The sequence below is a fragment of the Candida albicans genome, chromosome 5, assembly GCF_000182965.3.
Source record: "Candida albicans SC5314 chromosome 5, complete sequence".
NCBI lineage: Eukaryota > Fungi > Ascomycota > Pichiomycetes > Serinales > Debaryomycetaceae > Candida > Candida albicans.
This window is the reverse complement of record NC_032093.1, coordinates 976,727-1,001,962: the sequence shown is the minus strand read 5'-3', so window position 1 is coordinate 1,001,962 and position 25,236 is coordinate 976,727. Positions and strand designations below refer to the sequence as shown.

At 33.9% G+C, this 25,236-nt stretch overlaps 15 protein-coding genes and 1 pseudogene across 16 annotated transcripts; 12 read left to right on the top strand and 4 right to left on the bottom strand. All coding sequences in view use genetic code 12, as the record gives it.

Moving 5' to 3' along the window:
• Positions 1-1,385: 1,385 nt before the first annotated feature.
• GRR1 (SCF ubiquitin ligase complex subunit) lies at positions 1,386-3,728 on the top strand (the record flags this gene model as incomplete). The annotated part of the gene is made up of 1 exon (XM_716760.2): positions 1,386-3,728. The coding sequence occupies one exon, from the start codon at positions 1,386-1,388 to the stop codon at positions 3,726-3,728; it is 2,343 nt and encodes a 780-aa protein (XP_721853.2).
• A 484-nt stretch (positions 3,729-4,212) lies between these two features.
• RPL43A (60S ribosomal protein eL43) lies at positions 4,213-4,864 on the top strand (the record flags this gene model as incomplete). The annotated part of the gene is made up of 2 exons (XM_019475435.1): positions 4,213-4,214; positions 4,588-4,864. Coding segments are annotated over 2 exons (279 nt in total).
• Positions 4,865-5,245: 381 nt separating this feature from the next.
• CAALFM_C504580CA (ESCRT-II subunit protein) lies at positions 5,246-5,836 on the top strand (the record flags this gene model as incomplete). The annotated part of the gene is made up of 1 exon (XM_716758.2): positions 5,246-5,836. One exon carries the CDS (start codon positions 5,246-5,248, stop codon positions 5,834-5,836), a length of 591 nt encoding a protein of 196 aa, XP_721851.1.
• Positions 5,837-6,533: 697 nt separating this feature from the next.
• URA7 (CTP synthase) lies at positions 6,534-8,255 on the top strand (the record flags this gene model as incomplete). Its single annotated transcript, XM_716757.2, has 1 exon — positions 6,534-8,255. The coding sequence occupies one exon, from the start codon at positions 6,534-6,536 to the stop codon at positions 8,253-8,255; it is 1,722 nt and encodes a 573-aa protein (XP_721850.1).
• A 1,224-nt stretch (positions 8,256-9,479) lies between these two features.
• Positions 9,480-9,581, top strand: CUP1 (Cup1p; the record flags this gene model as incomplete). The annotated part of the gene is made up of 1 exon (XM_019475434.1): positions 9,480-9,581. The coding sequence occupies one exon, from the start codon at positions 9,480-9,482 to the stop codon at positions 9,579-9,581; it is 102 nt and encodes a 33-aa protein (XP_019330979.1).
• A 216-nt stretch (positions 9,582-9,797) lies between these two features.
• On the bottom strand, positions 9,798-10,706 carry CAALFM_C504550WA (uncharacterized protein; the record flags this gene model as incomplete). Its single annotated transcript, XM_716755.2, has 1 exon — positions 9,798-10,706. The coding sequence occupies one exon, from the start codon at positions 10,704-10,706 to the stop codon at positions 9,798-9,800; it is 909 nt and encodes a 302-aa protein (XP_721848.2).
• Positions 10,707-10,935: 229 nt separating this feature from the next.
• On the top strand, positions 10,936-11,838 carry CAALFM_C504540CA (uncharacterized protein; the record flags this gene model as incomplete). The annotated part of the gene is made up of 1 exon (XM_716756.1): positions 10,936-11,838. One exon carries the CDS (start codon positions 10,936-10,938, stop codon positions 11,836-11,838), a length of 903 nt encoding a protein of 300 aa, XP_721849.1.
• Positions 11,839-11,913: 75 nt separating this feature from the next.
• CAALFM_C504530WA (mitochondrial 37S ribosomal protein mS42) lies at positions 11,914-12,702 on the bottom strand (the record flags this gene model as incomplete). Its single annotated transcript, XM_716754.1, has 1 exon — positions 11,914-12,702. The coding sequence occupies one exon, from the start codon at positions 12,700-12,702 to the stop codon at positions 11,914-11,916; it is 789 nt and encodes a 262-aa protein (XP_721847.1).
• A 229-nt stretch (positions 12,703-12,931) lies between these two features.
• TIP41 (Tip41p) lies at positions 12,932-14,113 on the bottom strand (the record flags this gene model as incomplete). Its single annotated transcript, XM_716753.2, has 1 exon — positions 12,932-14,113. The coding sequence occupies one exon, from the start codon at positions 14,111-14,113 to the stop codon at positions 12,932-12,934; it is 1,182 nt and encodes a 393-aa protein (XP_721846.2).
• Positions 14,114-14,340: 227 nt separating this feature from the next.
• GDE1 (glycerophosphocholine phosphodiesterase) lies at positions 14,341-17,829 on the bottom strand (the record flags this gene model as incomplete). Its single annotated transcript, XM_716752.2, has 1 exon — positions 14,341-17,829. The coding sequence occupies one exon, from the start codon at positions 17,827-17,829 to the stop codon at positions 14,341-14,343; it is 3,489 nt and encodes a 1,162-aa protein (XP_721845.1).
• A 1,336-nt stretch (positions 17,830-19,165) lies between these two features.
• Positions 19,166-20,119, top strand: CAR1 (arginase; the record flags this gene model as incomplete). Its single annotated transcript, XM_716750.2, has 1 exon — positions 19,166-20,119. The coding sequence occupies one exon, from the start codon at positions 19,166-19,168 to the stop codon at positions 20,117-20,119; it is 954 nt and encodes a 317-aa protein (XP_721843.1).
• A 411-nt stretch (positions 20,120-20,530) lies between these two features.
• On the top strand, positions 20,531-20,800 carry CAALFM_C504480CA (uncharacterized protein; the record flags this gene model as incomplete). The annotated part of the gene is made up of 1 exon (XM_019475433.1): positions 20,531-20,800. The coding sequence occupies one exon, from the start codon at positions 20,531-20,533 to the stop codon at positions 20,798-20,800; it is 270 nt and encodes an 89-aa protein (XP_019330978.1).
• A 437-nt stretch (positions 20,801-21,237) lies between these two features.
• On the top strand, positions 21,238-22,065 carry CAALFM_C504470CA (uncharacterized protein; the record flags this gene model as incomplete). Its single annotated transcript, XM_716749.2, has 1 exon — positions 21,238-22,065. The coding sequence occupies one exon, from the start codon at positions 21,238-21,240 to the stop codon at positions 22,063-22,065; it is 828 nt and encodes a 275-aa protein (XP_721842.1).
• Positions 22,066-22,366: 301 nt separating this feature from the next.
• CAALFM_C504460CA (uncharacterized protein) lies at positions 22,367-22,549 on the top strand (the record flags this gene model as incomplete). The annotated part of the gene is made up of 1 exon (XM_019475432.1): positions 22,367-22,549. The coding sequence occupies one exon, from the start codon at positions 22,367-22,369 to the stop codon at positions 22,547-22,549; it is 183 nt and encodes a 60-aa protein (XP_019330977.1).
• Positions 22,550-22,583: 34 nt separating this feature from the next.
• On the top strand, positions 22,584-22,886 carry CAALFM_C504450CA (annotated as a pseudogene; the record flags this gene model as incomplete). The annotated part of the gene is made up of 1 exon: positions 22,584-22,886.
• A 1,136-nt stretch (positions 22,887-24,022) lies between these two features.
• Positions 24,023-24,934, top strand: SFC1 (Sfc1p; the record flags this gene model as incomplete). The annotated part of the gene is made up of 1 exon (XM_716748.2): positions 24,023-24,934. The coding sequence occupies one exon, from the start codon at positions 24,023-24,025 to the stop codon at positions 24,932-24,934; it is 912 nt and encodes a 303-aa protein (XP_721841.2).
• Positions 24,935-25,236: the final 302 nt, after the last annotated feature.

The following is a 25,236-nucleotide window of genomic DNA, read 5'->3' as shown; positions in this document are numbered from 1 at the left end:
TGATATGTTAGAATTGGTGGTTTTGTATAGTTAAATAATTAATTGACTATTTACTGTAGTTTTGTAGTATAGTAGAAGGTGTAAAGAAAACTTTGGCGCTGTTACAGCTGAGTAAATCCAAGGAGCTGATAAAAGCTAAAGCTAGGGTTGTCAGATATGAGAAGATCGTATTTGCAGTGGTTGTTAAACAATCTGATTTGATAAGCTCAAGTATCGTAAAACAAATGTTAAATAAAAATTTGGTTGCAAGAATATACCAAAAAATAAACAAAATTAAATATTTTTCAATTTGCATAATAAAATTATACCTCAATGACAATTACAACCAAGGACGGTTGGTGAATTTAGAATTGAACATAACTGGGTAGATAGTAGTTTACATAATTATCAGTTTCAGCAGCTACAACTACATATGAATTGAATCATAAATTGTGTGTGGGTTGTTTGGGTTGCATACTATGATGGTGTTATGAAGTAGCAATTGAATATTAATTTGAATGAGGCGACCCATAAATAAAAAAAGAAACTTAAAAAAAAATGAAAAGGAATTGTCCGACACAAAAGCCAAATTAGGAAAGTGGTACTTTAAGATAAAACAACACCACCAACAAATTTAAAACGATAGAAAGAAAGAAAGAAACAAAATCCGCCTACGTAATCAATCTCACACCGCCGACAGACACTACAACAAAATTTATCTCTAAGCGTGAATATCAACTTTGTTTAACAATCTACTACCACCACCCAAAGTCAAAGTCAAATTCCAAACCTTTTTATTCAACTTTATTTCTTTTTATCTTTTTATTAGTTAAAAACTACTTTCACTTACTACCAATTTGAGTGTCTTGTGTTTAATACATATTATTTGCAAACCAATTTTTTGATAATAGTGTGTTCTGTAATTGATTTTATTAGTAGGAAATTTAGATTTGTTTGTAATTTTGTCTTGACACTCCAAAAATATTGATTGATTTCTTGAAGTTAAAGCACGTCATTGGCCATCGTTGTTCTGGTCAGTATCAACTGACAATACTTTGCAAAAAACTTCTGAACATATTTTAGTTTAAAATAGATTTTGATATTGGGAGAGTTCTTCTAATTACACACATTCCATAAACAAAGAAACACAACACAACACATTCTCATTCTCATTCTCATTTTCTTTTTTGATTCTTGATTTTTTTTTTGGGAAAAAGAAAACATACACAAAAACATACAATACTTGAACGACATAAAATAAGAAAAGAAAAAAAAGAAAGAGTTCAAAGAGTTTTTGATTTTCTCTCCTTATTTGCCAACGTTTCAAAGTACTTTCACAACAACAACAACTCCCCCATCAAACTCAAGATTATTCATAACTCTTTTTTCTTTGATTTATATCATCAATGAGTTCACCTACCAGTCTAGACGACTTGTCTAACATGCCTGAGACAGGAAACACAATTAAGACACTACACGAGTTGAAACAAGAATCGTCACCAGATAGCAACAACGAAATGAATATCGATGGTGAAATGAGCAACGACAACAGTAACCATAGCAATAGCAACCACAAAATGCACACATATGATGGTGATTTTGTTATGGATAATGAATATAATGATTACGAAGAGTTAAGAAAGTCCCTAGTCAACAAAAGAAGGTTATCAAGCATTAAACGCCCTCACGGTCCATTTTTGGATCACAACAACCAAATCGATAAGCGTTCTCTTTTGAGATTACCAACAGAAATATTATTACAAATATTTCACTATTTAGAGAGAAGAGACTGGTATTCTTTATTAACAACATGCTCCGAAATCGCTGATTTGATCATTGAAATGTTATGGTTCCGTCCTCATATGCAGAATGATTCTGCATTCAAGAAGATAAAAGAAGTTATGGAAATAAACAAATCAGTTACTCATTGGGATTATCGCCAATTTATCAAGAGATTGAATTTGTCATTTATGACCAAATTAGTAGATGACGAGTTGCTAAGTTTGTTTATAGGATGTCCTAGATTAGAAAGGTTGACTTTAGTCAATTGTGCTAAGCTTACGCGGTATCCCATCACTCAAGTATTAAATGGCTGTGAAAGGTTACAGTCGATTGATTTAACTGGTGTGACTGATATACATGATGATATTATTAATGCATTGGCCAACAACTGTCCGCGATTGCAAGGATTATACGCCCCGGGCTGTGGCAACGTTTCCGAAGAAGCTATAATAAAGCTATTGAGATCATGTCCAATGCTTAAACGTGTCAAATTTAATTCAAGCACTAATATTACCGATGAAAGTATATTGGTAATGTATGAGAATTGTAAATCATTAGTTGAAATTGATTTACATGGGTGTGAAAATGTCACCGACAAGTATTTGAAAAGCATATTTTTAGACTTGACACAACTAAGGGAGTTTAGAATTAGTAATGCCCCAGGAATCACCGACAAATTATTTGAATCTATTCCAGAAGGACACATTTTGGAAAAATTGAGAATCATTGATATAACGGGTTGCAATGCCATTACTGATAGATTGGTAGAAAAGCTTGTTTCCTGTGCTCCAAGATTGAGAAATGTCGTCTTGTCGAAATGTATGCAGATAACAGATGCATCGTTAAGGGCATTGAGTCAATTGGGAAGAAGTTTGCATTATATCCATTTGGGCCATTGTGGGTTGATTACTGATTACGGAGTAGCAGCTTTAGTGAGATACTGCCATAGAATACAATACATTGATTTAGCATGCTGTTCACAGTTGACAGATTGGACACTAGTTGAATTAGCAAACTTGCCGAAATTGCGGAGAATCGGATTGGTCAAATGTTCCATGATTACAGATTTGGGAATTTTAGAGCTAGTTAGACGTCGTGGTGAACAGGATTGTCTTGAAAGGGTACATCTTTCATACTGTACGAACCTTACTATTGGACCAATTTATTTGCTATTGAAAAATTGTCCAAAATTAACACATTTGTCACTTACTGGTATATCTTCATTTTTAAGAAGAGAAATAACACAGTATTGTCGTGAACCACCTTCAGATTTTAACGAACACCAGAAATCTTTGTTTTGTGTTTTCAGTGGGCACGGTGTTAACCAATTGCGTAATTATTTGAATCAAGTTGTTGAAGAAAGAACATATCAAATTGACCAAGGTGATATTCACACTTTGTTCAATGAACGTAGAAGGAGATTTTTGAATGGAGATATTGATATGGATGAAGAAGAAATGAATATTTGGGAACGAAGACGTGGATTAGGTGTCACTGCAGATTTAGGGCATCCTGATATGGCAGAAATAAATCGTGAAATATTCAGAGAGCTTAACGAAGGCAACATGGGTCCTGATGAAATGAGAGAGCACTTCCAAAGACTAATCAGGAATCACCATCAACAGAGATTACTAGAGCATCAAAATAGATTGAATCAACAATTGGTGCAGCAACGCCAACAACAGCAACAGCAAGAACCACAGCTAGAGCAAGAAAATTTACAAAATCGTGGTCAAATTGAAACCCAAGCTCCAGATCAACTTCCAAATGAAGGCCAGTTGCGATTACAACCACCTCTACAACAACAAAGAGCACAGAATACTATTATTAATAACCCACAGAATGCACCCCAAATAGAACAGCCAGCAGTATTTCCGAATGGAGAAAACCAAACACTACCTTTAGTTCTAAATGAAGACGAAGATGTCGATATGGAACCAGTCGATTTATTTCCTAGAAATACTTGAGTGATAACAATTGCTGATTGAATATATTCTAAGGTTAGAATTGAAACTTTGCTAGCAGTTTTTTATTGTCTTTTCTCTTCTTTTGGTTTATTTAGTTTTTTTTTTCAATTTTGTATAAGAAGTTATAGTTTCTAGTTTACTTTATTTATAATACACATGTGGCTACAGTGGAGACAGTTTACAATTTTTAGACATAGTACAGATCTAAAATGGTTTTAGTTGATTTGACATTTAGGGCTGTAGCCCTAAAACAATTTTTATACACGTGACTGGTTTATTTGATTCACTTGCACCTCGCACATTAAGCAATTTTGTTTTTTTGTTAGTAATGACGAGTGCGAAGGTGCTATACTTTACTAGAGCCTGCATATTGAAACACTTTCTACAGCTCTCGCTGACTCTGCCAATACTGAAAAAAAAAGTTCTGTTAATTTTTTACAAACTCTTTTTTGAAATACATTATTAACTACATAACTAACAGAAAATGTATGTGACAGATACGGTAGTCAAAGTGTGTGAAAAATGAGTTTGGATGAATAGAAAGCATCAGATATAGATGAATCAAGAGATAAGAGGAGTCATAGATTAAGGAATGGAAGTATCAATTTTGAAATTAAGGAAATGAAAAAATGACCTAACAAAAGAGTGTCAAGAGTTCATCAATAAACAGGCCAGATTCATATAAAACAAGAGACGTCATTTACAACTATCTACAAATCTATTGAACAAAAACACGTAACATGTAATTTTGGCATTTTATCAAATTGTCAAGGTCCATAACAACTCAATTTTCAACTCACACTAGACTTTGGGTAATAAACACAGTTATACTAACTTATTATTTTTTTTTTTTGAATAGGACTAAAAGAACAAAGAAGGTAGGAATCACCGGTAAATTTGGTGTCAGATATGGTTCATCATTGAGAAGACAAACCAAGAAATTGGAAGTTCAACAACATGCCAAATACGATTGTTCATTCTGTGGTAAAAGAACTGTTCAAAGAGGTGCTACTGGTATCTGGAACTGTAAATCTTGTAAGAAAACCGTTGCTGGTGGTGCTTACACTGTTTCTACTGCTGCTGCCGCTACTGTCAGATCTACCATTCGTCGTTTGAGAGAATTAGCTGAAGCTTAAGTTCATAAAAACAAAAGAAGCTTTGAGAAATATTTATACATATATTATCATTTCATGTATTTTTAGTTTTGGTTAATTATCGAATTTTTTTTACTTTTTTTATTTACAAAAAAAAGAAATATAAAAAGTAAAGCATGTTTAATGTGAAATTAGGGTGAGAATATGTTTAATGTAGTACTAAATTGAGGCAATGAAGACCACCATTGGCCATGTTTTAAGTATACGAATTGCCACTTGTAATCTCATTTCTCTTGCTGAGATTGACATGATTCTTAATTTTTTGATTTTTTTTTGTCGTTGCGGTAGATAAATCATGAACTCAAGAAAGTCTCTTGCCCCAAAACAACGAAAACCGTTCATCAAACACAATTATACACAGTCATGTCAGATCCAATATTGCAGTTTGAGTTTCCGAAGATCTACTCATTTCCACCATTTTACACACAGCAGCCCAACACCACTGTCTTGAACCAACAACTAGACTCATGGGTATCAATAATATTACACTATTGCGAGTACTATAGAATCACGTCATTATCAATTGAAGGAATACCCAAACACTCACAATTAGAGGTTCCACTTTCACTGCTTTCTTCTATATTCATCAATAAAACCATAAATCGTCAAGTCAATTCAGATTTCCAAAAACTAATAGTAAAACATCTAATTCATAACAAAAAAGCAGAATTCATTAATCCCAAAAAACCAGAGTTGGGTGTATATATATATTGGAGATCACTAGTCGATTGGGGTGACTTATTATATCAATATGTCGACGATACGGGTCAAAAGGGGACAGTTTTGACAATTTACGAACTTACAAAAAGTGAAGAAACCACTGTGCCACAAGATCTCCACAATTTGGATGAAACTTTTCTAGTGAAAATCATCAAAGATTATTTGATAAAACAAGGGAAAGCCCAGTTGTTGATAGACGAGAATAACGAAATTGGTGGTGTGAAAATTGTATAGAAATTGGCAATCATAAATTACTAACTATATTTCTTGATAATTGTTGTAGTGTTGGCCGTTGCTTTCTTTAGTTCATGGTTTTAATGAATGAAGAAAGACAGACAAGTCATTACGACTTCAGAGGCAAATATTGATGTTTACGCTAGTCAAAGGTACCTCTTGAGCAATGTTTTTATTTTTATATTTTTATTTTGGATTAACTCCTTCTAAAGTACTCAAGATGGTGTATAATCTAGCCAACACATATATAGAGCAAGTACACCATATTTCCCATTTCAGAAGTCTACAAAAATCGTAAAATTTTTTCTCTGATACTTCACGCATCATCTCTGTCTAGTACAGAGTTGTGCGCAGAGACAATCTCATCGATTTCCTCAATTTTTTTTTTTCTTTTTCATGAAAATGTTTCTCTTGCTTCTTTCCTTTCTCTTCTCTTTTGTTTCTTCCCGCTTAAATCATCACATTTAGGAGGGCATAGTTTGTATATATAACCATCAATCCTACTTTAATAATACCGTTTGTTTATTCACGTTAGTTTATTCCATTAATTGGGTTTGATTTTTTGTGTTTTTTTATCATTTTTTTTTAAATTATAGTTGACGGACGTGTTTACATTATATTTTTTTGTATCAACGAATCAACAATAACAACAATAAGTACTTTTTAATTCCCTCCATCTCTCTATTAGCAAGTAATCATGAAATACGTCGTTGTCTCAGGTGGTGTTATTTCCGGTATTGGTAAAGGTGTTTTAGCCTCTTCAACGGGGTTGTTATTCAAAACTTTAGGGTTGAGAGTTACTTCAATCAAAATTGACCCTTATATGAACATCGATGCTGGTACCATGTCTCCATTAGAACATGGGGAATGTTTTGTTTTAGATGATGGTGGTGAAGTTGATTTGGATTTGGGTAATTATGAACGTTATTTAAACATTACCTTGACAAGAAACCACAACATTACCACTGGTAAAATCTATTCGCATGTTATTGAAAAGGAAAGAAATGGTGATTACTTGGGTAAAACCGTTCAAGTAGTCCCTCATATCACCAATGCAATTCAAGATTGGATTGAAAGAGTGGCACGTATCCCTGTTGATGATACTGGATTGGAACCAGAAGTTTGTATTGTTGAACTTGGTGGTACCGTCGGTGACATTGAAAGTGCTCCTTTTGTTGAAGCATTGAGACAATTCCAATTCAGAGTAGGTAACGAAAATTTTGCATTAATCCATGTTTCTTTGGTTCCTGTCATTCATGGTGAACAAAAGACAAAACCAACACAAGCAGCAATCAAAGATTTGAGATCATTGGGGTTGACTCCAGATATGATTGCTTGTAGATGTCAAGAAGAATTGGAACATGCTACAATCGAGAAGATAGGTATGTTCTGTCATGTTGGTCCAGAACAAGTTATTGCCGTTCATGATGTCAACTCAACTTATCATGTCCCATTATTATTGAAACAACAAAAAGTCATGAATTACTTAACTAAGAGATTAGCAATTGGTGAAATTGACAAACAATCTTTGGCTAAGGGTGAGGCATTGTTGAGCAAATGGAGACATTTAACAAGTAGCCATGACAAGTCTTTTGAAACTGTCACTATTGCATTAGTTGGAAAGTATACTCATTTACACGATTCATACTTATCAGTTATCAAGTCGTTAGAACACGCCTCCATGAGATGTAACAGAAGATTGAAAATCGAATGGGTCGAATCTTCCGACTTGGAAGAAGACACCAAAAAAGAAAACTTATCCAAGTACCACAAGGCATGGCACTTTGTTTGTCAAGCAGATGGTATTTTAGTACCTGGTGGATTTGGTTCAAGAGGTATTGAAGGTATGGTTGCTGCTGCCAAATACGCAAGAGAAAACAATGTTCCTTATTTGGGTGTTTGTTTAGGTTTACAAATTGCCGTTATTGAGTTTGTCAGAAGTGTATTAGGTGTTTCCCATTCTACTTCCATGGAATTTGATAGTAATATTGAAGAAAAAGATGCTTCCGTAGTCTACATGCCAGATGTTGACCAAGTCAAATTAGGAGGAACTATGAGATTGGGAATCCATCAAACCAAATTCGTCCAAGACTCAGAATGGTCCAACTTGAGAAAATTATATGGTGGCGCTGATGCAGTTTACGAAAGACACAGACATAGATACGAAGTGAACCCTCTATTGATTGATGATATTGAAAAACGAGGCTTAAAATTCATTGGTAAAGATGAAACTGGGAAGAGAATGGAGATGATCGAATTAAAAGATCATAAATTTTTTGTTGGGACTCAATATCACCCAGAATACTTGTCGAAAGTATTGGATCCATCACGACCATTCCTTGGTTTGGTTGCCGCTGCTGCCGGTATATTAGAAGATGTCTTGTCTAGAGACGACTTGAACTACAAAGGGGAATTTTAGATTAGTAAGTGATTTCCTTTTGGCTGTTTTTTTTTATTGATTTTATTCCTTAATTGTCATGTGTATATAAGGTAGTAATGTTAGAGGTTGTATAGAGAACTAAATAAAAGTATGTTCATAACCAAACAATGTAATTGTTGTTGCTTAGCAAGTCTCCATAGGATTATAGAGTAATTTCAATTTTACATTCCTCATTAACAAAGTTTGTACGGTAACGTTTTGATGCAAAACAAACACAAACAGAATAGCTTGAATAACACGTGTAGGTTTTAACATTATAAACTTTTGCAATAACTCTTTCGAGTTTGCCGTTCGTGATGTTTCGGCAACGGTGACCAATTTCAATCAAATACATTGAATAGTATATTAACTTATGGATATGATTACTGTACAGTAAGCTACAACCTGTTTGATTTGTTATGGTTCCCATGTCATAATGGCAATGAAGCCCTTACACCAAGGAGGAAAACATTCTAAGGGAAAACAATTTGTGCTACCAGTAATTAAGCATCCAATTATAAGGTGTGTATACAGTTGCTAAAGCTGCATGACCCAACATTGCACCAATATGCAGCAGCCAATCACTGTTCAAGAAAAGTTGGGCGATAAGAAACTTAGTTTTAGTTTAATAGGGAGTAAAGTATTCAATGGGCAAGAATAAGCTTCCTTTAAAACAATGGAGTAAATGCAAAACTCTTGGTGATTTGCACTCAAGAGTTCTCTTTGTGTTTTTGGCTTATTTTTTTATGCTTTGTTTCTTTAGTTGAAAATATTGAATTGGAAGAAATGCTTAAAAATATTGTTATGTCAACGGTAAAGCTAAAGCCCATTCCAGCCAACAGTAGATCGGTAATTCTATACCTGCCGGAACACAGAATTGGTTCCAAGAAACTTTTTTCTGCGTAGGGGGGAAGGGGAGGGGGCGAACCCAAATACGTGCGGCAAATATGGGAGCAACAGTATTAATTTCTTTGGCTGAGCCATTTTTGCTAGCATATTGTTATATGCAGTCTATCAGGCTCCTATATTTTTTTTGCTGCATTAAGATCAAAGGCCCAACACCAAAATCTACTGATCTTTTTTCTTTTTGGTTTTAGATCATTCAGAAAACTATAAATACGTCCAATATTTTCCCCAACTTCTGAAGTTTTTTGTTTTTCTTTACTTTCTACATTATTCACATCAGAATATCAATTATCATAAATCAAAATAATATCATCAACAATGTCTAAATTCGAATTAGTTAACTACGCATCTGGCTGCTCTTGTGGTGCTGACTGCAAATGTGCTTCCGAAACTGAATGCAAATGTGCTTCCAAAAAATAAATGTCCATGCTGTTGCTTTATGGCTGACATATGATGGAATGACAGAAATGAAGTACTTCCAATTAATGAAACCTAGCGCTTGATTATTTTTTTTTTACTTTATCTTTTTATTAGCTATTGATTATTTTTTTATATTTTTTATATTTTTATAGCTAGGCTAAGAATATATTTACTATTTTCATCTACAAGTATTTATTCAATTCTGTAACATTTTTTTTATATTGAAATATTCAATTCCTTTAATTTACGATCAATTATAGGTTTCAACTTTTCATTATAGTTTAAATAATCCTTGATTTCTTTACTGCTTTCACTGATCTTTTTTAATTTATCATTGAAGGGTAAACTCACAATTGTTTTCAAACCAACCCAATTCTTCTCATACTTGTCATTAATTTCAAGTGAGTACAAATAGTTGTCTCTAGAATTGATCAAAATCTTCATCAACTCAAACAATTTATCTTTTTTGTCAGTTTTCAAATTGCCTTCATTCTGCAAAAACAAATAATAGTATAATAAGCCAATCTTGTAAAAAATAGGATAAGCTAAAGGATTCTGCAACACTACTTCCTTTAAGCAATATATAGACTTGTCGTAATTACCCAATTTTTGATACTGTTCAGACAACTCGGCCCATGCAATTAAATCACTGGGTTGTAAATTCAAATAATATATCAAATTATTTATGTATTTGGTGGGGTTCTTGTCATGTCTGCTTAATGTTGTTAAACGTCTCAGTAGTCTAAGTTCATCGGGGTCTTCACTCAACAATTTGGATGCCGTTTCGATTTCACCTTTCAGTTCAACATATACACTTTGTAAGATTTTAATTCTTTGCGATCTCCCCTTATTCTTGTTGCTATCCTTGAAATCAAATTGATCACATATCTTGTCTAACACATTTTTGGCTTCAATATCGTGTAATGTCAAAATTGATAAATAAAATTGGAGTTCGTATAGATTAAACAATTCAATTGAGTCTAGTAAAGAATCTTGGTTTAAGATCAAAAAATCTTGTAATTCTTCGTAATGGGCATGTAATTGTTCTGGAGTAAATGTGGCATATTTTCCAGTTGAGGCAATTTGCAATAACTTTTTCTTAACTAATACTGGATCTGACGACATTGGGTTGAGGGGGTGGTATACTGTTGTCAACGTTTGATTTGAATGATGTATTTCCAACACATTTTTTAGGTGTGCATTTTTTTCTGCCCTTTGAATTGGTTCAATTTTTTTTCTCGCGAAATTGGTTCTGTCGGTTGTGAAATGGACCGAGAAAGGAAGAAAAACCACAACAAAAATGTAAATATGGCACGTCCATAAAGTCACCTTCAAAAGCAAAGTCATAGGAATCATGTCCGACGAATTAGGAAAAGTTTGTGACGAAATTTTAGATGAAACACTTTTGAAATTTCATAAATATGGTATACCTAAAGTTAAATCCAGCTCCCAACAGTCTGCTTCGAATGTAAAGCAGTTGGAGCATAAATATTATCATTTGTACAAAAAATTGAACCACAAGCTAAACCATCTACTATATTTGAACAAACTTCAAGAGCTAAATCAGAAGTCTAATCAGACTGAATTGGATACTCGATTGAAAGCAATTAAAGACCAGATGGGTATAGAATCAAATCAAGAGTTGTTAGATTTTTTAAAGTTACAGAATAATGAGATTAAAACCGAAAAATTATTATTACAGTATTTGTTAATGATAGAACCAATACTAAAATCCACCCATCAATCTGATTTAAATCAATCTGAACAGCGAATACTGAACATGCTAAATGAGCTTTACAATTATGACGAAAATGATACCGGCTTGGTTTTTCAAAAGATAGCTAACAGTAAAAATCAAAATGACTTGCAATCAGGAAATTATAATTTGATTAAAAATGTAGTCAAACCAATACTTGACGGTCTAGGCGAGTTAAACAAAACACTTATGACATTAAATAAAGAATATGTTAGCAAGAAACAAGCTCAAGTGGAAAACGACCCTGAGGAAGGTGCCAAGCGGAAACAGTATTATGAGCTTGTCAGGAAATGGAGAGAACTTGAGAATATGGTAACTGAAATCCCGGTATTGATATCGGACCTACCTATCAATTGGTATGATGATCCCACGTTGCTACAAATAATGCAAGAAGTAGACGAAATTCAAATAAAGTTGAATACATACCAGCTGATAATTAATGAGGACACGATATCTGCATACAGTACAACAGAACTCCTAGCTTTAGAATTTCCATGTTGAATCTGTAGTTTCATTTTTGTTATTTTGTATGATGGTATATATATATACAAGTGTACTTACAAGATATGTGCTTCTCTATATTTGGAACAATCTCTTATTTACAACGTCCCAATTAATGTGATCCCATAACTTATTCAAATAATCAGATTTACCAGTTACACCATAGTCTGGAATATACATATAGTCCCAGTAGTTTATGGCTAATATTGGTAAAGTATAATCTTTTTCGTTGTTTAATGCTCTGGATTTCAAATTCTCTAAATAGCTAAAGTTTCCTTCATCTATTCCACCATTTAAGTCTAATAATTGTTGCTTAGCATAATAATATGGAGTACCGTCATTGTGACAATTGATGAATTTCAAATTTTTGTCTTCTGTTTCCACCAAAAATATCCAACCTTGGCCATATGTATTTTCTGCCATCGTCAACAACTTATTTCTTAATTGATCAAGATCCAAAATGTCTTCATGCATTAACTTTTCCATAAGAAATCTCGATGGTTTGGTTTTCGATGCATTTTCTTTAGTGTCTAATTGTTGGAAAAAGAAATGATTATTGTGAGCCATCGATGCATAATGGAAAACATGTTGTTGTGTAGTTTGCTTGGCTGTGTGCAACAATGTTTGATATGGTGTTTTATATTCCAGTGATGTTCCATTTGTCAATAAAGTTAAATTAGTTAATAAATAGTTTTGATAATCGGTCCATGCCAAGTTATAACCTTTTGGAGACAAAAAACCTGGTATTCCTTCTTGAGTCCATGTTTCATGAGATTCCAATTTGGGCACTTGATGCAAAAATCTTGCTACTCTTGTGAATCTAGTTGAAGATGCAAATACCCCTCGACTTATAGAATTGAACATGATTAGTTGTGGTAGATCTAAAGTACTTGAAAGTTAGGCTGAAAACGAAGAAAAAAAAAAAAATTTTCTTTTGGTGGAACTTCTTTTACTGAGTTGGTTAGGGTAAAAAAATGCGTTTCGTGCAATGTAAATCAAAACTCTACAAAACTCCTGCAACCTGTTGACACACCTTTTCATTCATAGACGGTCAGCAAATGTAATTCAATTTTCTATATATACTGTACAATATCTAAGTTTCGGTATTTACAACAATTGTTTCGATTTCCTTATTGAGAACAGGTATGTTCTGACTGACCCAATTTGAATCCCTAAATAGTTTCTTTGGATCTTTGTTATTTTTCACTTTAACCAAACTCATAACTTTATCATACTCTTGCTCTTGTACCTTGTATTCTCTGGTAAGTGTATTAGTTTCAAAATCAATGTAACATCTTGTATCTCTAACTCTGAATATAACATCATCGATTCGGAGGAAAAATCGACACAACAATAACAAACAAGTGGGCATAACTCTGATTTTATAACTCAATATCGATATCCCATTGTCAGCTAATTCATCTTCAAATAAAATTGCTTCATCGAAAAATAAAATAGGATCAGGTTTTGTCAATTTATCAATTGGGATCTCATGCAATGTCGAAGATTTCAAATCAAGATTTTGTAATGTACCTTTATAATTTGTCGAATACGTCCAATCATATGGTTTCAACCCATCTAGATTCTCTGTGAATTCTGAAAGATCTTTTTTGAGTGATTGTTCCTGTTTTAAACTTGCATGTTTCGATCGTCTAGATTTCAACCATTCCTCATGACAACTAACTTTCAAAGGACAATTTGGATCCAACGAGCTCAATGCATCAATGGCATTAAATTCTATTGTTCCACCGGTAACATCATTACGTATCCTAACATTGTTATTTCCAAATATCATTTCTGGTAAGGGGAACTCAAACTTGGTCTCTGCTAAATGGTCCAACTCCAAGGAATTAAGTATAGGTTTCTTGGTGGTAAATACACTCCAGCCATTTACTGATATAGAAGGTTTGTCTTGAATTGGATAAGATGATTGAGGCGAGGGGATAATAATTTGTCCACAGTGTTGACATTGTGGATTTTTACATTCTGTTTCATCGTGATGTAATGGAATCTGAATGTTGGGGAACTTGGATGGCATTGAGTCTGTAGCTTTTTTCGTTGGAGCATGAGAAGCTTCCACTACTCTGCTTGGAATAGAGGGCACGTTGGCTTGTCTAGCAGCTGGTGGATTTCTTCCTTGCGTGTGTAACCTGACCATTTCACGAGCTGAGTTGACATGCACAGCATTTATTCCTCTTCGGGTGGAAGAAGATGGAACAGCAAACACTACTGGTTTCTTATCATTGGACGAGGCAGGATTGTTGGTTTCACTCATGATATGTTGTAAATTATGTTGTTTTCAATGAAAAAGCTTGATTTCTCGGCAACTTTCAAGAAAGATATTTGACAAAATCGAATCCGAAAAAAGGCAATTTGGAAAATCGCACGGTTGGTTCAATCACTAGTAAGTACATCGTGATACAAACAATGCTATGTAAGAATCCAAGAAACAACTAACAAATCTATATCTCTCTCTAATTTAGTATTTAATATATAAAATTTCTATTCAGTAGGGGAATCCTCAAACTCATTCATGGTTTCATTATGTTCCCTTAATCCTTCTCTAACTGCTAAAACACTATCCACAATGACAGCATCAACACCAGCTCTCATTTGAATTTTAGCCAATTCGGGTTCGTTGTTCTCAGTACCATAGGTAACACAAACCAATCCCATCGATTTAACAACTTGGGCCAATCTAGGTGTTTTGATTAATGCCAATGCATTGGATACAATACCCAACAAATTCCATTTTTTAGAAAATCTGACAGCATTCTGCAAAGAACTTGCTCTAATATCATACATCGGTGCTGTACCAGCTTCTGTCAAAAACAAAACCGGCATGGTTGGTTGTTTCAATGATAACAATAAACAAATATCTGGATGGAACGAAGAAAATACAATGTCTCTTCCAGTGGTGTTTTCATCGTATATAACTTTCAAAATGGTATCAACGAAAAAATTCAAATCGACACCAATTTCTCCCATATCTTCTAATTGAGCTTCATCCAACATAGGATATTTCACTTCTATGTTGAAACCAACATTATTTGGTAATTTACGGAAAAGTTCTCGCAATGTGACAAAATTAGAAGCAACAGATGAACCTCTCAAATTCCCTTTATAACCTTGGTTTTTCCATGTTTTAGTGAATTTCATTCTTTCATCCCTTTGATTAGCAAACTCTTTCTCAATATCGTCATTGTGATTATTTGACAATTGATACGATGATTGAGCTCTCTGTTTCCCCCTAGTTAAAACTTCGTCATCAACTGTATGAGTGGGTTTTTCTGTGGGTGTATTAAATCCCATAAATTGCTCTAAAGTTAACAAATGCATTGGAATATCCACCCCAGACTCTGCAACAGTGAAATCATGGTAAACAACAGGGACATGATCTTTTGTTAATTGAACATCAAACTCAACATAGGAAGCACCCAATGATGCAGCAGCAATAAATGATTCAACAGTGTTTTCACCCAATTGCAATGATTTCTTGCCACTCAAGTTTTTACCTAAACCACGATGACCGATTACTCTAGTGGACACAAGCTGTTTCCAGTAAGTGTCGCTTCTTGCAATACTCATAGCTTTGTGTTTGAAAGGTAAGACTTGCAAGTATTCAAATCTGATTGTCCCTAAAATGTCAAGGTTTGTTGATTCAATTATTGGAATAGCAATGCTATTATTTAATGAGCGCAAATTTGGTCCTACTTTGGTGTATGCATCTTTAAGTAACGCGATTGCTCTTCCGATCACCTTTTTGTTAACTTGATAAGTTGGAATTATATCAAAAGTAATTATCACATCATTCACAGTCAAATCATTTGATAACTTAAATGAAATAGGATCGGTGGCACTTCCATGGAAATCTTCTAATGGTAAATCAACAACCACGGGCGGTTCCACTGGATTATTTGTCAATTTATGACGACAAGTAATTGATAATGATAAAGCAGTATCCAATTCGGTAGCAAAACTCTTAGCTAAAGAGACTTTGTTTAATTCAACAGGGACATTGGTGTCACGCAAATCGGTAGTACCCAAAGTAAGCAATATCAAAGATTCATCTTCATTCAAATATCGGTGACCAAAAGATTTCACTGGTTTATATCTCTTGTTACGTTTTGGTGATGTCGATCTGGAAACGTTGTTTGAAGAATTATTCTTCAATTGCTTATAGAATTGATTAACCGTGTTTTTTTGTGGTTCAGGGAGTTTATCGATACTAGAGGTCGAAACAGTTCCATCATCTGAACCAGTTAACACAGGACTAGCAGCAAGACTTGGTATTCTTGGCAAATTGTTTTCTGGGTGGTACATGTCGTACAACAATAATTTTTCATTCTTAGGAAGCAAAAGATCAGTGACATCCAAATGACCTCTAAGACAGGCATGTTCCATTGGTAACCAGCCTGAATCGTCCACGATATCATACGAGGCGCCATATTCTTTTAATAATTTAACGATCGTCATGAATCCTTCACTGGCAGCAATGAAAATTGGTGTCCAACCGAATACATTTTCCCCAATCTCAGTGTTTGCATTTGATTCTAATAGAAACTCAACCAAATCAGGATGATTCAATTTAGAAGCAATGTATAAAGCAGTCTCATTACGATGATCTATATCGGTGTAGTTGACATCAATGTTACCTTCAACGATAAGGGAGTTTAAAATTTGCGGTGAATTCAAACGAACTGCCAACAACAATAAATTGGGGCATGTCAAAGTTTGCGCCTTGTTGAAACCGAGCAAAGTTTCAGTGGTTTTAGGATGTTTACCTATAATTGACAAGTGTAAAGGTGTTAACCCTTCTTGGTCTCCCCAAATACTAACATCATCTATAGAAATCGATGTATTAATCAATCCCCATTTAACCCCAAACTCTACTAAATATCTTGTTACTTCAACCAACCCATATTGAGAAGCATAATGCAATGGTGTACGGTGGTAATGATCTTCAGCCAAAATCAACCTTTTATGTTTCAATTTGTTGAGAATGTAAAGTAATCCAATAGGGTTGTCGTTTTTATTACTGTTATCAGGACCATTATCACCTCCAATAAGTCTATTTGTTACTTCTCCAGGGACAATTTGTTCCTCTCTAATGAACTGAGCTTTTCCTAAACTAATAATATGCTGGTGGAAAAAGTTTCTACCGTTGAAATCGGAATCATCATATAACATATCAAGTTGATTCCAAATAACGTCAATACATTTGGTGGAATTAGCCAATGCAGCTTTGTTTAAAGTGGATATCAAGAACTTTTGAGAACTTTTAATAGTGATATGTTTCTTCAATCCTTCAAAGTCGTCATTTTTAATGAGAGCACTTATTGAAGTTTCGTTGTTTTCAACTGGGATAGTTTCCTGGACGACATCGTTTCTGGTTTCGATTCTCGATAAAATATGATGAATACTATCCAAACAATTGGAAGCCTCTGTGCCATTTGCAAAGGGCAAGGCATTGATTCTACTACCCATATAAGCTTCTTGGTTATGATTAGAAACACCACCAACCGAAACACCGCTATGCTGGCTTAAAATCGAAGTCAATTTCTTATCTAACTTCTTCAAGATCTTGATAAATCCTTTATGGTTTAATTCAGCAAACCATTTCAAGTTTCGGAATAGACTCTTTAGTTCTATTAAAATGTTGATGATTTCGTCTAATTCCTCGCTTGATTCGATATTATGTGTGATCTGCCCATCTTGGTAACCTAAAACTTGGAAGATCTTATTCAAACGACGATTATACTCCTTAAATTTGGTGTTGTAAAACGAATCCACCTTCTCTATATCTCTATCTAAATCATAGAAGAAGGATCCTAATGTGTCGGAGATAACTTCTGGATATTTACTTTCATCGACATTGGTATTGGCAGCAGAATCGATTGACTTGATTATCTTTTTAAGTTGCTTGTAGTTCATATAATAGATAGACCATTCTGGAATCTGATGGGTCACATATGTTTTACCGAACTTCATTGGGAATTGAAAACTAAATAACCGTTTAAACTATTCCACAAACACACACACACAGGAAAAAAGAAAGAAAGAAAACAACAACAACAACAACAAATGAATAGTTGGGTACTTGGGATCAATATATAGTTGTTGTTTAACGAAATCCTTGGCCAAGATTTAAAAGTCAGACGAGTACAAAGGATGTGGTACTTATAATGTTCAATTGTCGGTTGATGACACGAAAGTAGGAAGAAATGTTAATCGAAAAACGTGGCTGCCGCTTTTTCAGATGATGTTGCAATTTGTGGAATATTTTTTTTTTCTCGATTTCTTAGATTTTCTTTGGTTCATTCTTCTATGTGGAATTGTATAGAATAAAATTCACTTGTTACACATTTAATTGATCATATTAACGCATAAACGCAAGATACATGTTGTAGTTAATTTAAAGTTACAGTGATGTTTTATAGAAAAAATATTTCTATAAATAATTTGATTCACTTTATTGGCAGCTTTTGAAAAGGCAACATTGGACTTGTTGTCAATATGCATGGTCAAGTTTGTTTGTAAACAAGATAAGCGAAATTACGAGAGAGAAGCAAGAAATGGCTAAGTGCATACAGAAAGTTGCCTCTGTTATGGAAGTAGATTTTAGATATAGACCATAATATATTCAATTAGTGGCATTTTGAAAAAGAACAGACCTGGTTACATCCATAAATAGAACTTTAAAAGTGGAGATAGTCATTACTTCTTGGTGGTGAGCCTTGTTTTGGGGTCAGAGTCTCGGTTGTACAGATTATCATCAAAAATGGACGTGGGGTTTTCCCCTAAAGGCAACCTTTGGCTAGAATAATCCACAACCATTGGGCATTTAGTTTCTTTCTGGGTCATGAACTCCGCACCTCTAAAAGTTCTTATTGGAGACAATTTCAGTTTCCGCAGTGATGACAGGTTGCCGTTCATGATGTGTTTCAATACTATCTGTATATTTTTTTTTCTCGTCGTATCGTAAATGGCAGTTGACAGAACTTTTTCCATCAATCTCATCGCATTTGGTTGCCATTAATGAAACAATTTTAAGTCGCGCAAACATGAAAAAATTGAAATTCAAACTTAAACACAATCATCATAATAGTTATCTATTTTATGGCTTTTCGAGCCTTTTTTTTTTTCAAGTTTATCATTATGTCATTAATTCTAGTAAACTTATTTAATATAAATAGATTAAAGAAATCTCTTTATCTTTTAGATTATTATTTTTTTGATTTCCTTTTCCCTCTTTGTCTTTTTTCTTTATTGTCTTTCGAGTATCATTTTAAAATATTCATTATATTAAACAACATCTATTATTATCATGTCATCAATTCAATATAAATATCATCCAGACAAAAAAGCTTCTATAATAACAGCACCATTTTCAGGTGGTCAACCAAAAGGTGGTGTAGAATTGGGTCCTGATTATATTCTCAAAGCTGGTTTCCAAAAACAAATTGAATCTTTAGGATGGACGACTGATTTAAAGGAACCATTGGAAGGTACTGATTACGAAAAAATGAAAACTAATGATAAGGACGATTTTGGTGTTAAGAATTCAAAAATTGTCAGCGAATCTTGTCAAAAAATTCATGATGCTGTCAAGGGAAGTTTGGCAGAAGGTAAGTTGCCGATTACCATTGGTGGTGATCACTCTATTGGAACTGCTACTGTTAGTGCAAGTTTGGTACACGATCCATCTACTTGTGTCGTTTGGGTTGATGCTCATGCTGATATTAACACTCCAAAAACCACTGATTCAGGCAATTTACACGGTTGTCCATTGAGTTTTATCATGGGTATCGATAGAGACAGCTACCCACCAGAATTTTCTTGGGTGCCTCAAGTATTAAAATCCAACAAATTGGTTTATATCGGGTTAAGAGATGTTGATGATGGAGAAAAGGAAATTTTACGTAAACACAACATTGCAGCCTTTTCAATGTATCACGTTGACAAATATGGAATAGGAAAAGTTGTTGAAATGGCCTTGGACAAAGTTAATCCAAATCGCGATTGTCCAGTACATTTGTCCTATGATGTTGATGCTATTGACCCATCATTCGTTCCAGCTACAGGTACTAGAGTTGAAGGAGGGTTGTCGTTGAGAGAAGGTTTGTTTATTGCTGAAGAGATTGCTCAAAGTGGACTTTTACAAAGTTTGGATATAGTGGAGACTAACCCAATGTTAGCTGAAACTGAAGAACATGTATTGGATACTGTCAGTGCAGCATGCGCTATAGGTAGATGTGCATTGGGTCAAACTTTATTGTAAGCTAGCAACGTGTATAGTCTGTACAACTATTCTAAAATACTTATATTATTATAGTTATTATTATTTTCCGAAGTTACCCTTCTAAAAATATTATTTTAAGCAAACAGGCATAGTACAGGACTTCAGAATTTTCCAGAAAATTAAGGTGTACATGTATAAGAGATTATACTGCAAATAGGACTAGCGCATGTCTAGGGGATGTATTGAAGAAGAATGGAATTCTTTCGAACTTTAAGAACCATAAAGGAGGAGAACAAGGGATAAGTTTGCAATCGCTATTTGGAGTTACTGATTCTTCACGGTTAATATGTGGCATCAAAAGTATAAATAGAATCAAACTAGATCAGTTCTCTCATTAAATTTTTAGTTCACTAAGTTCCTCATTCAATACTCTATATTACCCTACTAACAATGTCTTCAGTTATTGCTTCTAACATTCCATCTAAAACTACTCCTGCTCAAGTTAAAGAGTTTTTCGAATCGCAAGCTGGTGAAGTATCTGATTTGATTCCATTAGCTGATAATGGTAAGGTTCAAAAATTCGAAGTCTTGTTTAAAGATCGCAAGTCAGTCTCTACTGCTTTGGACTTGAGTGAAGCCTACATTGATGAAGTTGCCATCAGAGTTAATGAAGTTCCAGAATTGACTGATGGTCAAGTAGGCAAAGCTCCGCAACAGTAGTTGAAAATATTAGCTAGAAATAGTTCATAACACTTTGTTTAGAAAATTTTATATTTTAAAGCATATTAATTGTGGTGATATTCATGTAAACCAATGTTTGTTAGTGTAGAAAGGCACAGTTGTTAGTTAAAATCCCAATAGGGTGAAATGTTGTGACGGAATAGAAGAAAAAGGTCACTGCGAAAAACTTTAGTTGCTACATAATACAGCCACCCTTCTGGTTTTTCACAGCAACAAAACTTTGGTTTTGCCTTCTTTTCCTTTCCCTCCAATTTCTGTATGTAGCCCCCCTTTTTTTTTGTTGTTAGGGTGTCCACAAAATTAAACTATATAAACTACAGAAACCCCCCGTTGCTCTTTCTTTAACTTTAATTCAATTTATCTGTTTCACCAAAACAAAAACCCCTGTTTTTATTCTACAATCATAAATTTATACAATGTCATCAGTAATTGCTTCAAATATTCCTTCCGATGTATCACCGGTGAAAGTTAGGGAATTCTTTTCCTTCTGTGGTAAAATAACCGATTTAAAGCCATTGGATGATAATGGGAAAGTTAAAAAGTACGAAGTTGTGTTTGCTTCCCCAAAAGCTGTATCTACTGCATTATTATTGAGTGATGCCGAATTAGAAAACACTTTTATTAAAGTTGAAGAGGTTCCAGAAATTACCGAGGGCGAAACCGGACTTGCACCAGAACAAGGAGGTGCTGCTGCTGCTGCTGCCGCCGCTACTACTACTACTACAACTGAAAAGGATATCAAAGAGGAGCCAGTATTGACAGGTGACAAGACATATGATGAAGTTGATCAAGAAGAAAAACCAAAATACGCTATTTTTGCACAATTGTTGGCAGATGGATATGTTATTTCCGATCAAGTTATTGCCAAGGGTATTGAATTTGACAAGAAAAATGGTGTTTCATCTAGATTCAATGAATTTATTACTGGATTGGATAAGAAATATGTCCACTCGCAAGATCCTAATAGTAAAGTCAACCAACAATTGCAGAAAGCTCAAGCTAGTTATGAAAAGAGTGGTATTGATCAAAAATTGCGTAAATATTTTGAAGACGCTGCCAAACTGCCATTGGGTTTAAAGATTCATGAATACTATAAGTCATTTGCCAAAGACGTTACTGATGTGCACCAAGAAGCAGTAAGATTAGCTAATATCAAGAAAAGAGAATTAGAAGAAAAGAAACAAGCCGAAAGTGGATCTACCACTACTGAGACCAAGGACACTTCTATCCCACAAGTTCAATAATTGGTGTGAAGGACAATTATTTTTATGTATAGGTATTTTTAATAAATAGGAAATTGACTTTTCTAAGAAAAGGATAACACTTCACTATTTTGTGTAGAATTTCCAAATTTTTTTTTTTTTGGTATTAATTGGATAAACTTTTGGGTGCAAACATTTGCAAGAATAACAAACAAAAGATGAAAAGCTGATACACCAAGAAGTTTACACCCATGTAATGTATTTAAGCAATTTATTGATTCTTTTTATTGCGAAATTAACTAGCAAATACTAACCACGATATTGAAGTTCCTAACTACGAGCGATGAATGAGAGTTTTGAAAACCAATACTTTAATACCAGCAAGATTTCTTTACGAGACAATTATCGACGACGCTTTCTACTTGGACACGAACTATACATTAGACTATGTTTACTAGATGACATTTTCACATATGAAATTTTGGATATTGGTACTGTTGCTGATATGTACGTTTTTCTGTGTTGAAATAATTGACTTTTCAACCTACTAACACATTAGCTGCAGCCATTGCAAGTTGAAAAAATATTTTACAAATTATAGAGAAATCCAATTTTTTACTATCATTTCATTTGATGCAACAATTGATATAATATTGCGAAAATACTTGGAATTTTTCAAAGTAATTAAACCAGTTCAAAACAAGAACAATTATGCATACACAAATGATGAATCAGTCATTTCCATACCATATTTGTTGGGTGACCATATTCGTTCCTTAATTCTTGTGGGGGATATGTACTTGGACTGTGTATTAAATACAGCTTGTTATCGTAATTTCAACGTCAATTTATACATGGTATGAATTACAAACAAAAAAGGAAAATTGTATTGTTGTGTTATAATTTATTGATGACTGTACTTAATAATTTATCTATTGTGTCTTGTCCCGTTACCCCGGAGTTTTATATATATTTTTTTTTGGGTTCATTCAGTTTTAGGTAAATTGAAAATTTCGGAGGCCTACTCGCTTTTACATAATCTATCCATATCGGCCAATTAAATTGAAGTATTTTTTCTTTTGTTACCAAGTTCTTGCCTAAATTCTCATTGGGCTTTTGATAACACAGTAATAATTATCTGGATAAACATTTCCGAGGTAAACCATCAAGAAAAAAAAGATGCTGTTAGAAATTCACACAAAATGCGGTTTGTTAGTCATTTTATTGAGTCAGCCAGAACGACTAAAAAGTATTAGATGTGGGGGATAAAAATGAAATAGCCGGGGGCCAAATTGGTAGGCGAAATATGAAGAAAGTTATTTGACATAAGGTCATGCGATTGTTAAATAAATCTTGTGGCAAAAATTTGGGTCCAAGTACAACCACACATTTAGACTTTCACTCCGATGGGAAGAAGTCTTCTAGTTTTTATTTTCTTAGTGCTAGTTATAGACTAAGGTATTCTCGGATGAAAGGGGGGTTGTTTAAAAATTGGTGTTGACGCAATTATTTTTTTCTTTTGTATTTTTTTTTTCGAGTCCGTTACTTAGTCAATATTTTCAAAAATAGGTAGATTATTGATTGATTTACCCCAGAAAAAATAATAATATTAYTACTACTACTACTGCTGTTTTTCATATGCCCACCCAATTGTATTCTCTCTTCTGAAAAAAAAAATTATCTAGTAACTTACAATTGAAATTTGACCCGAAATCAAAAAAAATTGTATATAAACAAGAACAATCCAGTCTTTTTTGTAGAGTCGGAATTTTTTAACTCTTCTTTTTCATTTCTGTTTTTTTCTTTTTTGATTCATACATTTGGAGAGTTACTTTTTTTCAATTCCATAGTATATATATATTATAGTTTTTACACTGTTTTTATAAGTTTTAAAGTCATTTAGAAGTTTAATCTACTTATTCAATCGACTTTTTGTTTCACTTATTTATTTATTTATTCATTCACTCCTTCATTCAATTCTATTCCATAAATATTCATTATGTCTTCTACACAAAAACAAAAGAAGGGTGCTGTTGATTTCGTTGCTGGGGGTGTTGCTGGTTTATTCGAAGCTTTGTGTTGTCATCCATTAGATACCATCAAAGTGAGAATGCAATTATACAAAAAATCCGGTCAAAAACCACCAGGTTTCATTAAAACAGGTGCCAATATTGTCCAAAAAGAAGGATTTTTGTCATTATATAAAGGTTTGGGGGCCGTTGTTATTGGTATTGTGCCAAAAATGGCTATCAGATTCAGTTCATATGAATTTTACCGTTCATTCTTTTTAGACGAAAATGGCAAAATCTCCACTGGTAAGACTTTCCTTGCTGGTGTTGGTGCTGGTATTACCGAATCTGTCATGGTTGTTAATCCTATGGAAGTTGTGAAAATTAGATTACAAGCACAACATCATTCTATGAAGGACCCATTGGACATTCCAAAATACAGAAACGCTCCTCATGCTGCATATCTTATTGTCAAGGAAGAAGGTTTCAGTACTTTATACCGTGGTGTTTCTTTAACTTGTGCCAGACAAGCTACCAACCAAGGTGCTAACTTTGCTACATATTCTACCATCAAAGCATATCTTCAAAAACAACAAAACACTGAATTATTACCAGCATGGCAAACCAGTATTGTCGGTTTGATTTCTGGTGCAGTCGGTCCATTAACCAATGCTCCATTGGATACCATTAAAACAAGATTGCAAAAGAGTAAGTTTACCAACAAGGAAAACGGATTGGTTCGTATTGTCAAAATCGGTAAACAATTAGTCAAAGAAGAAGGTATTAACGCTTTGTACAAGGGTATCACACCAAGAATCATGAGAGTTGCTCCAGGTCAAGCTGTGGTATTCACAGTGTATGAAGCTGTCAAACATTATTTGACAAATGAACCTACTGCTTAAAGTATTTGATTTCTCAATAAAACTTTGTACAAAATATACATCTCATAAATTAAAAGTTAGAAAATAGCTTAACATGTAGAATGACTACAAAGAGAGGTTCTACCACCACAGTTATATAGAATGATGTAGTAGTAGATGGTCACTCTTGTATTGATTCAAGAAAGGAACAGATCCTTTCAAGCGGTGTTCCAGAAAGTCCGAGCGTGTACTCTACAAAATCACCCAACCTCAACAAAAATGCAAGAAAAATGATTTTTGTAAAAAAGAACCAGTAACAGCACCAACACTTTTAACAATAAATC